This window comes from Pezoporus wallicus, unplaced genomic scaffold, assembly GCF_028554395.1.
Source record: "Pezoporus wallicus isolate ANWC-B61680 ecotype Strahan unplaced genomic scaffold, APGP_CSIRO_Pwel_v1 contig_4131, whole genome shotgun sequence".
NCBI lineage: Eukaryota > Metazoa > Chordata > Aves > Psittaciformes > Psittacidae > Pezoporus > Pezoporus wallicus.
Genome location: NW_026641950.1, coordinates 8,719,738 through 8,732,177, shown reverse-complemented (window position 1 = coordinate 8,732,177; position 12,440 = coordinate 8,719,738). Strand labels below are relative to the sequence as shown.

General features: G+C 50.5%; 1 protein-coding gene across 1 annotated transcript in view; it reads left to right on the top strand.

Moving 5' to 3' along the window:
- Nucleotides 1-10,977: 10,977 nt before the first annotated feature.
- TPD52 (tumor protein D52) overlaps nt 10,978-12,440 on the top strand; it is a 42,663-nt gene continuing 41,200 nt past the window's right edge. Inside the window, exon 1 of the mRNA XM_057426267.1 lies at nt 10,978-11,036. Within this exon, the coding sequence (XP_057282250.1) occupies nt 11,015-11,036 (22 nt within the window). The 5' untranslated portion in view covers nt 10,978-11,014. The remainder of the gene's footprint in view (nt 11,037-12,440) is intronic.

Sequence of the window (12,440 nt, the reverse complement as noted above, 5' to 3'; positions counted from 1 at the left end):
ACCCATTCCAGTGCCTCACCACCCTCACAGTAAAGAACTTCTTCCTTATATCCAATCCAAACTTCCCCTGTTTAAGTTTTAACCCATTACCCCTTGTCCTGTCACTACAGTCCCTAATGAAGAGTCCCTCCCCAGCATCACTATAAGCCCCCTTCAGATACTGGAAGGCTGCTATGAGGTCTCCATGCAGCCTTCTCTTCTCCAGGCTGAACAGCCCCAACTTTCTCATGGGAGACACCATGTCTTCTCCAGCCTTGCCTGCTGCTGGGATGAGAGGGGCTGTGCTGGGCTCTGTTTGAAGCTGTGCAACCACAGGAGTCTTGATGGCCTCAACTGCTGCAGGTGTCATTGCTACCACTGAAACATCCATGCTTTGGGCCATGTCCTGGTGTTCCAGAGGCTGCTCGTCCATTTCCTGTATGACGGCCAAAGCCTTGTGCAGGATGTCCCTCACGAACCACCTGGCTGTTTCCTGTTGAACCAATTCAGAGGCTGTGAGGTTGAGCAGGGCAAATGTTCTTCTCTGTGCCTCTTCTTCTCCCTCCTACCCGTTGAAACTTCCTCCTCTTGTGCCACAGCAGTGAGAGGTGTGCGGTGCTGCTCTTCCTCAGCAGCTGGGTAGACATCTACTGTTATGGCCTCTTCTTGATGTTCTCCAGACATGGGAGACACCATGTCTTCTCCACACTCCACAACAGAGCTTGGCTGTGTCCTGTTGTACAAACTCAGAGGTTGTGGGTCTGAGCAGGGCAAATGCCCTTCTCATTTAGCTTTCTTCGTTAACTTCATTTGTCCTCCAACACAACACAGCCAGCTCTGGGGCAGAGCACAGCAGCAGCGGCATGGACACAGCCACATCTGCTGCTCTGGGTGGGTTGGGTTATGGAAAGGTACTGGTCTGGCTACTCGTCAGCCATTCAGCTTTCCTTGAAACATGTTAGTCTTTCAGAAATGTCATTTGGTTGTAAAACATTTGCACTTTGGTGAAGGCTAAGCAAAAAAAACCCAACTCTAACACTTGGAAAATGTTTTGCTTTATTTGCAAGCCTGCTCTCCCTTTGTCCTGTTTTTGGTTTTTCCCTTGACAGCATGAAAAGGGAAATGAAGAAAAGAAAGAGAGAGAGGTAAAAGAGAGAAGGGAAAAACAACAACAGTAATAAAAAAACTTGGTAACTAGAACTTTCTCACACAGGTTTTAAATTTTTGGCATGATATGCAAGAATGATTTTTTAGAAAAAAACACTGGGAAAGCACTAGGAAATTAATTAAATAATAAATTTGTCAACACTTTTTGCCATATTTTGGTTAGCTCTAGCAGCTCTTTCAGCTGAGATTGGTCCTTCTCTGTTGCCTTTTCCACTGCAGTTTGACCATGAGAATGAGCAGCAGTGTCACCCTTACAAATGGATGAACCTGGTGTCATGGTGCTGTGGCCAAGCGACATCAGGGTCCAGCTCTGCTGCCCCCTTTGGAGGTCAGCCTCATTGGCAATGGGAACAGAAACTGCAGGCAGCAAAATGCACCTTCTTTCCCTTCAGAGCTGTGGTTTTGCAGACAATCCCCCTCCCCAGAGCCAGTGGCTGAAGGAGTCCGTGGACTTCCCAGCTGCTGAAGACTGCAGCAATTGAAAGCTGGATGCTTTTCCGGAAGGGCCCATCTCCTGGATCCTCTCCCTTGCCTCCTTTGGCAGGCAGAGAATTAGCTGCTCCTCAGTTCAGCGGGGTGGGGGGCAGAAAAGTGAGGGCTGGTTCCTTGGTTGCAGCCTCATCCACATTTGACCCTTCTCTTTCCTGGGCTTACACACTCTTCCCTGAAGGACAGCCCCTTGGGCCAGCAACTGTGCCTGGCTAGCAGGAGCTCACCTGCCCTGGGGAGCAAGAAGATGAAGCTGACAGAAAGCCACTAGCTTCCACCAAGGGTATCTGCTCCTCTAAGCCATGCGGTCCCATACAATCCCTTTCTTGTGCCATACACAACTGGGGTGAGAATCATCCCTGGGTGGGGAGTCTGGGGAAGAAGTGAATTGGGGAGGACTTTTGGAAGAAGTGAATTGGGGAGGACTTTTAGGGCTCCTTGGGTCAGATTTGTCACTGAAGCAGTGACAATCAGTGAAGCAAAGTTACTGCCCATCTCTCCCTACCATGAACAGGAGGAGATTCCACACTGTCAATGGTCTACCAGACATATACAGGGCCAGGATCTTATCCTGGCTCTCTGCCCAGGGACAAACTGTCCTGATGACAGAGGGAGATGATAAGGGATGTTACCAAACCTTTTATTTGGCTTTTTCAGCTGGAAATTGTCATTCATGGTCCTCTCCCTCTCCTCCTCGTCCCATATTCATCTCAATGTGACCACATCTCAGCTTTTCTTTCCTTTTCTAACACATCTCCCCACCCCACATTTCCACCCAAGACAAATGGCCATAAGCCATTTGCTTTTCCTGCAAGGAAATGAAAAATTCTATGAGGATCTGTATCCTCTTCTCTCTCCTCCAGAAGTGGCTCAGACCAGGGGACAGATTGGCATGGTATAGAGCCTGTGTTTGCCTGTCTTGCCACCACTGCCGCATGCAGGCTTTGGGATGTGCCCTGCTGTTCCACTCGCTGCTGGCTGGTTCTCTTGACCACAGCCACAGACCAGACAAGTGGCTTCCTCTCTTTATATGTGGCTGTCACCTTCAGAGCTGTGTCCGTTACTTTGATCGTCTGCAGGGCAGGTGCCTGTCTCTGTCCCTGTGCTGCTGCCTCCTGCTTGCCAGAGCAATAGGAACCTCGTGCCAGTGCCACAGGAGGGAGAGGTGCCTGGTACTTCTCAGGAGCTCTGGCCAGGCAGCTCCTCTTTGGCTGCTCCAAAGCCTTGATGTGGGGCAGTGAGGGCAGACGCTGGGGAAACACCTTCTGGTGCCTTCCTAGCGAATTGCTGTTGAGGCTGCCCTTGCTGCCTGCTGCTGGCATTGCTGTCAGGTGCTCTGCTGCTCGCCCAGTTCTTCTCAGTGTGTGCTGAGTGGCTGGGACCTTCCTGCTGTTGGCTGCACAGACAGTGTTTGTTCTTGTTTGTGTCCCTGCAGCCCTGCTCTGTGCTGGCTCCTGCCATGCTGCTGGCTGCTGGCGTGGTCCCCGGCTTCCAGTGCTGTACCTGCGCAGCACTGTGCTTGTGCTCCCTGAACTATTAGTTGTGGGAGCAGAGACTGTGGACCTGAGTGGGGCAGGCTGACAGGTCTCTGGCCATGCATCTCTGCTGCTGTAACTGGGGACATGGTGCAGCTGAGCAGCAGTTGTGAGAAGCTGCTGTTGGTTGCTGCTTGTGCTGATGATGGCCGAGTTGCTCACACTTCCAGAAGCTGCAGAGGCTGCTGGTGTTACAAGTGGCAGCCTGCAGCAGCTGACGACTGCTCTCACCGAGTGCAGTGGTGGCCCGGGTACCATTGTCAGCAATGGTGGCAGATGGAGTGTCTGCTCCAGTCTCGACCCACTGGTGCTGGGCAGCACCACTCGGTGCCCCAGGCTGCCCGTATGCAAGAGAAGCCGAGGAGAGAGGCTGTGTGACAGTGTCCCTTGTGCCTGCGTCCCAGCTGGCTGAGCTCCGGCAGTTGTGCTCCCCTAAAAGCCCCAGGGCAGGGCTCAGCCCCACTCTGAGGTGCTCATCAACCCAGAATGAGTGAGGGTCACCCAGAAGGAGCCTTTCAAATACAGCAGAACAGGTGAGCACATGCCAGCCCCTTGAGCTGCCACGCAAGGGAAAGGGGCCTCTGGCGGCTCTGAAGGGACCCAAGGGAACTCAGCATCCTTACAAGGAGCTGGGGAGATCTAGGGAGGGAGGAAGGCATGGAAAACCCTGAGCCGGCAGGAAACCTGCACTGGGAAGCTCTGGGTCAGCTCCAGCCACAGCTTTGCAGAAACCTATCCCCTCCTCAGGCTCCTCACGGCTTGCAGGGACCTCCAAATTTCCAGAAACTCTGCAGAGTGACTTGCCCCTCGCAGAGTAGGAACACACTGCCTCTGCCTGCATCCCTGTGCTGGAGAGCAGGGGCTTGGGACCTCCTGGATGTCAGGCTGAAGGTTTCTGCCCAAGGAACTGGCTCAAAGTGAGCAGTCTGGGGCTGACCCAGTTGAGTTCAGGGGACAGGACACAGCTGAAAAGTGAAGGCTGCATATAAAGGATCGCTGGGACCCCATGTTGTGCACTACCTCATGGTGTGACAGCACAGCAATGGAGGATGCTGCATACAACACAGTGCCATGGGGAAACTGAGGCAAGGAATCTAGCCAAGCCATGGGTCATGGGCAGGTAGGGAATCCAAGTTAGCATTCTGCAAGCTGTGCTCCATGACATTGGAGAGTGCTCCACAGAGGGGCACTAAGCAGATGGAGTTTTAGGTGGCAAAGCAAAGGCAGATTGCCTGTTGGTAGCACTGTTCCAGAGGTCTCCATGTGTAGGTGGTGTCCAGCATGGCCATTGGTACCATTGTTATGGTACAAAACGCACCATCAGGATTTAAAACTGTGAGGCATCTAGCTGGGAGCTAAACTGAGGAAAACCCATGTCTCTCTAAACCTGTGTCTTGGCATTGCACACCATGATGGGGGGTTCTGGCAAGTAAACACCTAACTATAGGCTTTGGTTAAAGCTGCCAAGTGGCACTATGGAGCATGTCCCATGCTCAGTCTTGCCTCTTTCTTACCTATTGCCAGCCTTCAGACTTCTCATTACTGACCAGGTTTCTCCCTTCAGATATATCATCTATATTTCTTTTTCCAGAGGGAATCGGACCAGTGTGTCTCCCTACATTCCCTGGCTCGTCTTGCCCGAGTTCCCGTGTCCAAAAGCTCCACTCTGACTCTTTGTAGGCTCCCTCTGTAGTTGTGCTCCATGCCCCATTCCCTCCTCTGTGATTCTCTGCTCAGGTATTTCCAGGTCCCTCCTTTCCTGCATATGTTCTACAGCAGCTTCCCATCAAATCTTGTTATTCCCAGCATCCCACCCCCAAATGCTTCTCCTGTTTTCCCTTTGGGGTGTCTGCTGGCTGAGAGAGGAAGGTGTGTTGGCACTGCTGTTCTCAAAGGGAGGAATGTGGTGCTATTTTGGAAGCTAACCAAAGCTTAAAGGCAAATCCTGCTTCAGGATGTGCAGTAGACAAGTAGGTGTGTCTGGATGCAGACTGGAAGGTGACGAATGTTGTGGATTGCTCAGAGAGATGGGGCTGGCTTTTGCCTGAGGCTGTCTTAGGGAATCCTGATGTTCTTTCTGGCTGTCAATGTATTTCCTGTATCTCCACAGTTGGTGTTTTACAGAAGCCTCGTCCTGTTGAATGAAGCTGTTGTGGAATTATAAAAGAATAATCGCTGCTGCTGGGCATGCAGTGGAGCAAGATGGCTTTCCTGAATGTATGTCTAAATCACTCATGCTATTAAATTAGTTGTGTTCCCTGCCCACAACTCGTTTACCTGCTGGGACTATAAATATTCCTCCATATGGTTAGAGTAGGTGTCAGAATATGCCAAGTATCACAGGTTTGTGTCTTTCAGAAAAAGCCTTTACCTCTAGTTAAATGGATCAGAAACCCTTTTGACAGAGAGGATAAGGAAAGTCTGCTTTGTTAACTATGATACTCTTTGCTTCAGCAGGGATATTCCTGCAAAACCTTCATCTTGGGTCTTTAGATCAGAGAAAATTCAGATTGTGTCCTTGTGAACCCCTGCTCTGGGTCTTTTCCAGGCTCCCCATCTCTCCCCTTAGAGCTTTTCTGGAATGATTTCAGTGGTTGGTGCCTCAGTTTCCCTGCCTGTAAATCAGGAACATTAGCAATTTCTCTGCTTCTCTGGGTTTCCCAAGTTACTGGTTTTATTTAACCCCCCTCTATGTTTCTTTGGAAAGCAGCTACCACAGAAATACCAAATAGTCCTTTTCAGCCTCAGACCTGAGTCAGCTACACAGGCATCAGCCAGTCTGTGCTGCAGTGACAAGAGTGTGCTAGTGACACTAGTCCTCCACAGACAGTAAAAATAAGAGTACAAAGGGAAATAGGGGGAAACGAAAGTGTCTAAAGCCATTTTTCAAGGTTCCAGCACACTCTCCAAAATGTTTGCATCTTGTTGGCACTACCTGATGTTTTGAAGAGCTTTGATGATGCTGGATTGTATTAGCAAAAATGTTTAGACCACTCTAGTAATGCTTTTGCTGGCCTCATGTTGTCAATTCTTGATTGTTTTTCCTCAGCCTTGTTACTCTTGTTTGCATGTGATCATCCAGAGCAAGACTAGAGGAAAACAGGGAAGACTGCTGGAATACCTTCCATCCTCTCCCTACGTACCAGAAACTTGATCATCTGACAGTAAGTAATATTTATATGTTTTTATACATCATACATAACCTCTAAAACTGCTTTATTTCCAAGTTACCATCATGTATTACCAGAAGCAGCTGAGAAATTTTGGGTTAGCTTTTTATATAAATGAGAGAACTGAAGCATGTTTTTCTGTAGAAAATACCTATGTTTATATCAGGCTCAAATATATCTGGAAAAAAATATTGTTCCTTATGCTGCTGCTAGAGTCTGTTTAGAAGAGATCCCAAGCAAGGATGGCTCTGTCTAAATAACAAGTATTATTAGTCTGGGACCATTTTATTCACTGGAAAGGCTTCTGGAGAAACATATACATATCTTCTCATGTGCTCTGTTGAATGTGACAGACAATGCCATTATTTTGCTCAGCACAAGAGATTCCAGCATATAGTTGTCACAGTTCCCCACCTCTATAATGGAACTTAACTTGTGTAAAGGCATCTCACAAGGTATTATGAATTCTAGAGAGGTTCCTGCACTAGTTCTGTATTTCCAGTTCTCTGAATTTCAGTTTCTGTGCTCAACCTGATGTAAGGATAAAATATTTGTGAAATGCAATTTAGATTTGTAAAATACACATTTCAGCTTTGTGCTCTCAAAGTCTGTGCTAGAGTCATGTTATTCCGCATATGCCTCACACTTCAGCAGGGATCAGAGACTTTTGGGGTTGGGTTGTGTATGAATGTGCTGTGAATGCTGGTTGGCCTGTTCCAGTGCTCACCATGTGGAGGTGATGCCCAGCAACAGCTTTCAGGGATGAGCTCTAACAAGCTTATTAAACATCATCCCTTATTAAACAAAGGCATGGGGATGTTACTTGGCCAAAGGTAACCTGTGTGTGGTGAGAGGGGTGTGTAGGAAGGGGGAGAACTGTGCTGCGACTGCCTATTAGCAAGCACACAACTTAGAACCTGTTGCACCCTACCACTGTCTTAGTGCAAATCCCTCTGATGACCTGACTGTGCAGATATATTCTCTAGTGTTTGGTCTAGTGTGGGACTGAATCCCACAGTGTGAATCTGGACAGCACTAAGGAAGCTAATAGCTATTAATCCCATCTTGTCCTATCAAAGAGGCTGTTGGACATTGAAACATACTTTTCCCATGTGGCTTGCAAAGGAAGGTGTTCCTTTAATTGCATGCTTATCTGTTCCCTCTCCAAGAGCACCTCTTCTTTTCCACAACATGCCTTTAAAAAAATAAAAACATAAACCAAAACTAAACAGCAACTTACTTCCTTTGCTCCTGAACCAATCAAGCCATGGCAATACTGATTTACATGGACTGTTAAATGTAAAAAGTACTAAAGCTGTTCTTGATGCCGAGATTGGCATTGCAGTTGCAGGAAGGAGGGAAGTTGAAGACTTAAGGACAGTTCAAGGTATTTGCGTTAACGAACACTGCTGCCTTTGGACTTGACTTCAAGAAGTACATTTTGCACCAGCATTTATGATTGCAACAGGATGAAGTAATACTTGTAGAGCTTTTTGTTGCATAAAATTTGAGGAATTGCTGTAGTACAGATGGGGGATAAAGAGAGAAATGGGATGTGAAGGAGCTCAAGTACCCCTTACAACTATGAGAATGCAGACAGTGAGGAGAGAGCTGTTTTGTGAGATCTCTGAAAGCAGCATTCACTTCAAGGCTGGGGAAGCACTGGCGATGCAGTGCACCAGTGTGTCTGCTGCTGGTGCAAGAGACCCTTCCACAGGGATTTTTACACTCAATATGCAGCAAGGAAATCTAGACAATATTGTTATCACTTCCATAGAACTCGTTGCTATTCAAACGTGCTGTGGAGCAAGGTACTTATTTCCTGCCAGCCTGTGTTTCCTGCACAGCCTCAGGTCAGGGTCTGACTGCTGCAGTGTCAGCTAAACCCTGGTCAATGAAAAGCTTAGCAACCTGCAAAAACTGTTTTGCTACTTCAGAACAACAAATGCTTACAATCAGCATGGTTTTCCTCCTGTTTCCCCAGTGCAAGGTCAGCAGGGATGCTTGAAGACTCAAGAGCTTGCTTGGGATTGTAGCTTGGAGAGAGGTATGCCTGTGGGGGTGTGTGGGCTCCTGTTCTAGTGCAGGGCAGGACAAGCTCTTTCCAGACTGTTCTGGCAATGATACTATTATTAGCAGCTCTGTCCATCCCAATGACTTTCCTTGGTCACTGCCTTGCAACCCTTCCCCTGTGCATGCTTGGCTGCTGTGGGAACCGGTCTCCCATGTGTGCACACAGATGTGTCTGTCTACTGGGGGCTGCTTCACCCCCATAGATGCTTTTTTCCCCTGTAAAATCACTCTCAGGCTCTGGCAGCTTGTCCTGACGCAGGCCAGGGAAGAATGAAGCAGAGGCGTTGAAGTTTGAGAGCTGATTTGCTTAGTTCTTGCCTTTCATTAATTATTGCAGACTGAAAGTCTGCTCTGCCTGCCAGGGAGTGGCTAAATCCAGCTGTGAACTCAAGTCAGAGGGCAACTAATGCTGCTTTACAATGCGGGTAGGGAAAAAGTGCTAATTCTTTACTTCTGGGGAAAGGGACCAGAGGCTGTGGTGGGGGCTTAGCACTTTTTGTCTTCCATCTCCTCTCTAGCCAGGGCTACGTGTAAAAAGGGAATATGTAAAAAGGGAAGATGTAGGTTTTTCATGTCTCTCTTGCATCTAAAATCTTTCTGAACAGGACAGCTGGGGACTTGATTGGGATTTGATCCCACAAATAGCCCCGTTGCCACTGTGAGTGAGTCTCAGCTGATAGGGAAACCACACTGTGGAGTGCCTAAGGGGACTGGGAAGGGGCATTTATTAACTTGGACACTGAGCTCAGCAAAATGTGTGCTGACTGTGCACATTAAGGCCACACCTGCATTGAACAGGGCATTCCTCCGCTGGGTGAGTGGGGAGTGCATCAGCAGTGGTCTGATCCACTCAGGTGGGCTGGTGAGTATCACTGGCAGAGGGTCCTGGACCAGCTCTCCAGGTCATACTCCTCTCCTGGTCTCTAGCTCTTGCTTTTTGGAATGTGCTAGTAAAATATCCCTGTCTGTAACAGAGCAGTGAGATGCTGACAGCTTCACTGCTCTGCAGGTTGGTTCCTCACCAGCACTGCCAGGACTGCTGTTAAAGTAGATGCAAAGTGGGGCAAACTTTAATGCTGTTGATATTCTTCCACTGTGATTACAGATCACGTATCACATAACAGCTGCTCAGTGGGAAAGCTTGAGACTCCAAGTGGAGTACTGTGGGGAAATTTTTTTTTTTTTTTTGTTAAAAGAAGCTGATGTACTTTCTGAAATATCTGAGTTTGAGCTTTGAAGCAGGCATAAAACATAACTGAGATATGTGGGATGAGCCTGCGGTGAGAATCATACATTTGAGCAAGTTCATTTCTGTGCTATGCGATGGAACAAGGTATAAACGTGCAGGGATATATTCTACTCGCTGTTTTTATGGCACCATTGTAACAGCCTTCAGCTGCAGCTGTGCAGATCCTAGAATATCAGCACGCATTCCTTTACCCTAGCAGAAGCTCAAGTTCCTCAGCTGTCCTGTAGATTTAAAAATACCTGGATTTGCTGCTGCTGCTCTTTGTTATGTAAAGCCAAGCCATCCTGAGTTGGCACCTCCTGACTCTATTGTGCTCTGCCTTGTGACCGCAAATGCCGAACAATTTAGCTATTCACACAGCCCATGCCGTGAAGGCCTTGCTGCTCAGTCTGCACAAACATTGATCTTTTCAAACAATTAAATCCATAGATGTCAAGGCCAGGGATTTGAAAAGGGTGGAGGAAAATATCTCTTTGGTAGTTTAATATTCTTGGTGGTCCTGTAAAGCAGCCTGCTGTGCAAAACATGTAATGAAAACCTCTCTTCTCTTAATGTTATTTTAATGGAAAGGGCTCAGATTGCAGCTGGGACGGTGGTGGTTCTCTTTTTCAAGGCTCACTAACACACAATGCACTGGCTTGGCTGGTGCAATGCTAGCGGGCCCTGCAGCGCAATCTCCAAAGTGAAAATAGAATCACAGTTTAATCTCTGTAATGTGGTGTGATTTGTGAGCGTGTGTATGCTTTGCTGACGAGCATAAAATACACCGGAGAACCGCCAGCACGGGCAGCTTCCACAGCGGCACTGCTGGATTTCCTCCCTCGTTGTGCTTCGGCAGCCTCCTCCTGCTCGTTGTGTTAATTACAGGCACAGCCTGTTCACTTTTCTCACGCAGCCAGCGCAGGGTCGCGTTAGAGATTGCACATAGCCGCAGGAGCCGCCCAGGACGCGGAGCTGCAAGGAGCACTGCAGGGACCAGGCGCTGCCCAGCAGCGGCAAATACAGCCGGTGCATCTGGACCGATGGAGAGCCCGCGGCCGGACGCGCCCGAGTCCATCTCTAGCACTGCTAGCACAGGATTGAAGGCGCTGCGTGCACGAAACGCGAAGACTCTCTGGGCTCGCCCCGCCGGTCCAGCAGGTGACCCGGGGCGGCTGGCGGTGGCTGCCGGGACAGCACCCGCCGTGCCCCGGCTGCGGACCGTGACCGGGCCACGCTCACCTGGGCGCGGCGGGGCGCGCCGTTGACTGACGTGAGTGGCCCCGCCCCCTTGAACCCGGGCGGTGCCTTTGCCGCCCGCCAGCAGCCGGCGGCTGAGCTGAGGGGAGCGGGGACCGGCCTAGGGACTCGTCATGGAGCCCCCGAGGGACCAAGGTAGAACGGGAGGGCGGGGGCTGTCGCAGCGCCTCAGGCGGTCCCGCGCGGTGGGTGGTGGTGCCTGGCGCCGCCGTTGCGCGGGGCGACGGCGGCTTCTCTCGCAGCTGTCGGCACTCTCGGCCGGGAACAGCCTTGCCTTGCCTTGCCTTGCCTTGCCTTGCCCTGCCCTGCCCTGCCCTGCCCTGCCAGCGGTGGGCCCGGCTCGGCTCACCTCTCCCCGCCCTACCCTGTGTCCCCCTCCGTGCCCCGCGCCGGGCGGGGAAGTCCCCTCATGAGGAATCTCCCGCGGCGGCAGTGAGGAGATCCTGGCCACGCAGTTCCGCCGGGCCCGGGGCAGCGTGGAAGGGGTCCCCCGGCCTGCCGCGGGCTGCGCCTCCTGCCGCGGGAAATGCGGAACCGAGCGGCGGAGCGGCTGCCTTCACCCCGCCCGCTCCCCGGGCCGCGGCGGTGTATGCCGGCCTTCCCGACCGGGATTGTGGGGAGAGTAAACTTTGTGCTTGCCCCCTGAAGTAGAACAAGTCCGTGTTACAGGTGTGCAACTTGTGATTAACTGGCGCGCTTCGCAGGGTTATTTCCTCTTCCATCTCCCCAGCCCGGCGCTGCCCGGCAGCTCCACGTTGGCGGCTGCCCCGCCGGTCCCCAGCGGTGGCAGGGTGGCTCCGCGGCTGCCCAAGGCGGTGGTGCTTCCCTCACCGGGTGCTTGTGGCCTGGGGAAGAGCGTTATGCAGGCTGCCGCGGTTGGAACAGCCTGCCTTAATGGTTTATTTAAAACAGAGGAAAAACCCTTGGGGCTGCTGCCGAAGAGAGTAGTTGGTGCCTTCATGAGGGCTGACCTGATTGCGGGCAGAGCAGGGTTTCTTGCTAGAAAAGCTTCTCCCGCAGAGGTGTATTACATACATCCTACTGATCCGTGTGTCAGTTTGAGTCTTGTGTGGTGTAGTACTGAACTGCACACGAGCTGCTTTCCACCAGCCGAAGTAAGGCAGGCCGGGGTCAATTAGCTGCTTTGTTTGAGCAAGCTGGTAGGGCTGATGGGCCTTTGTGCCCTCGGGCTAGCTCTGTTCAGCGTTTGCCTGCTCAGCATGCCCGGGACGGTGGGAAGTGTTCATTTGTGGCAGCACCAGTGTTGGAGGCACACGAGGTACTGGGACTCTGCAGGGTCATCTCTGCCCGGTGAGCTGGTTCAGGCACCATCCTTCATCTGTCCATGCTCTTGTTTAAGTGTTTTAAGGTTGCTGTAGTACATCTGTGCAATTAGCAATGACTTCTGATTTAACTTGCCTTTTTCTCTATATACAGATTATTTTTGCAAGAGCAGAAGATAATCTGGTGGAGGGGCTTAAACCTCTTCAGGGAGGTTCCTTCAGCCATTCTGAAATCGTGTCTCTATCTTCAATTTAT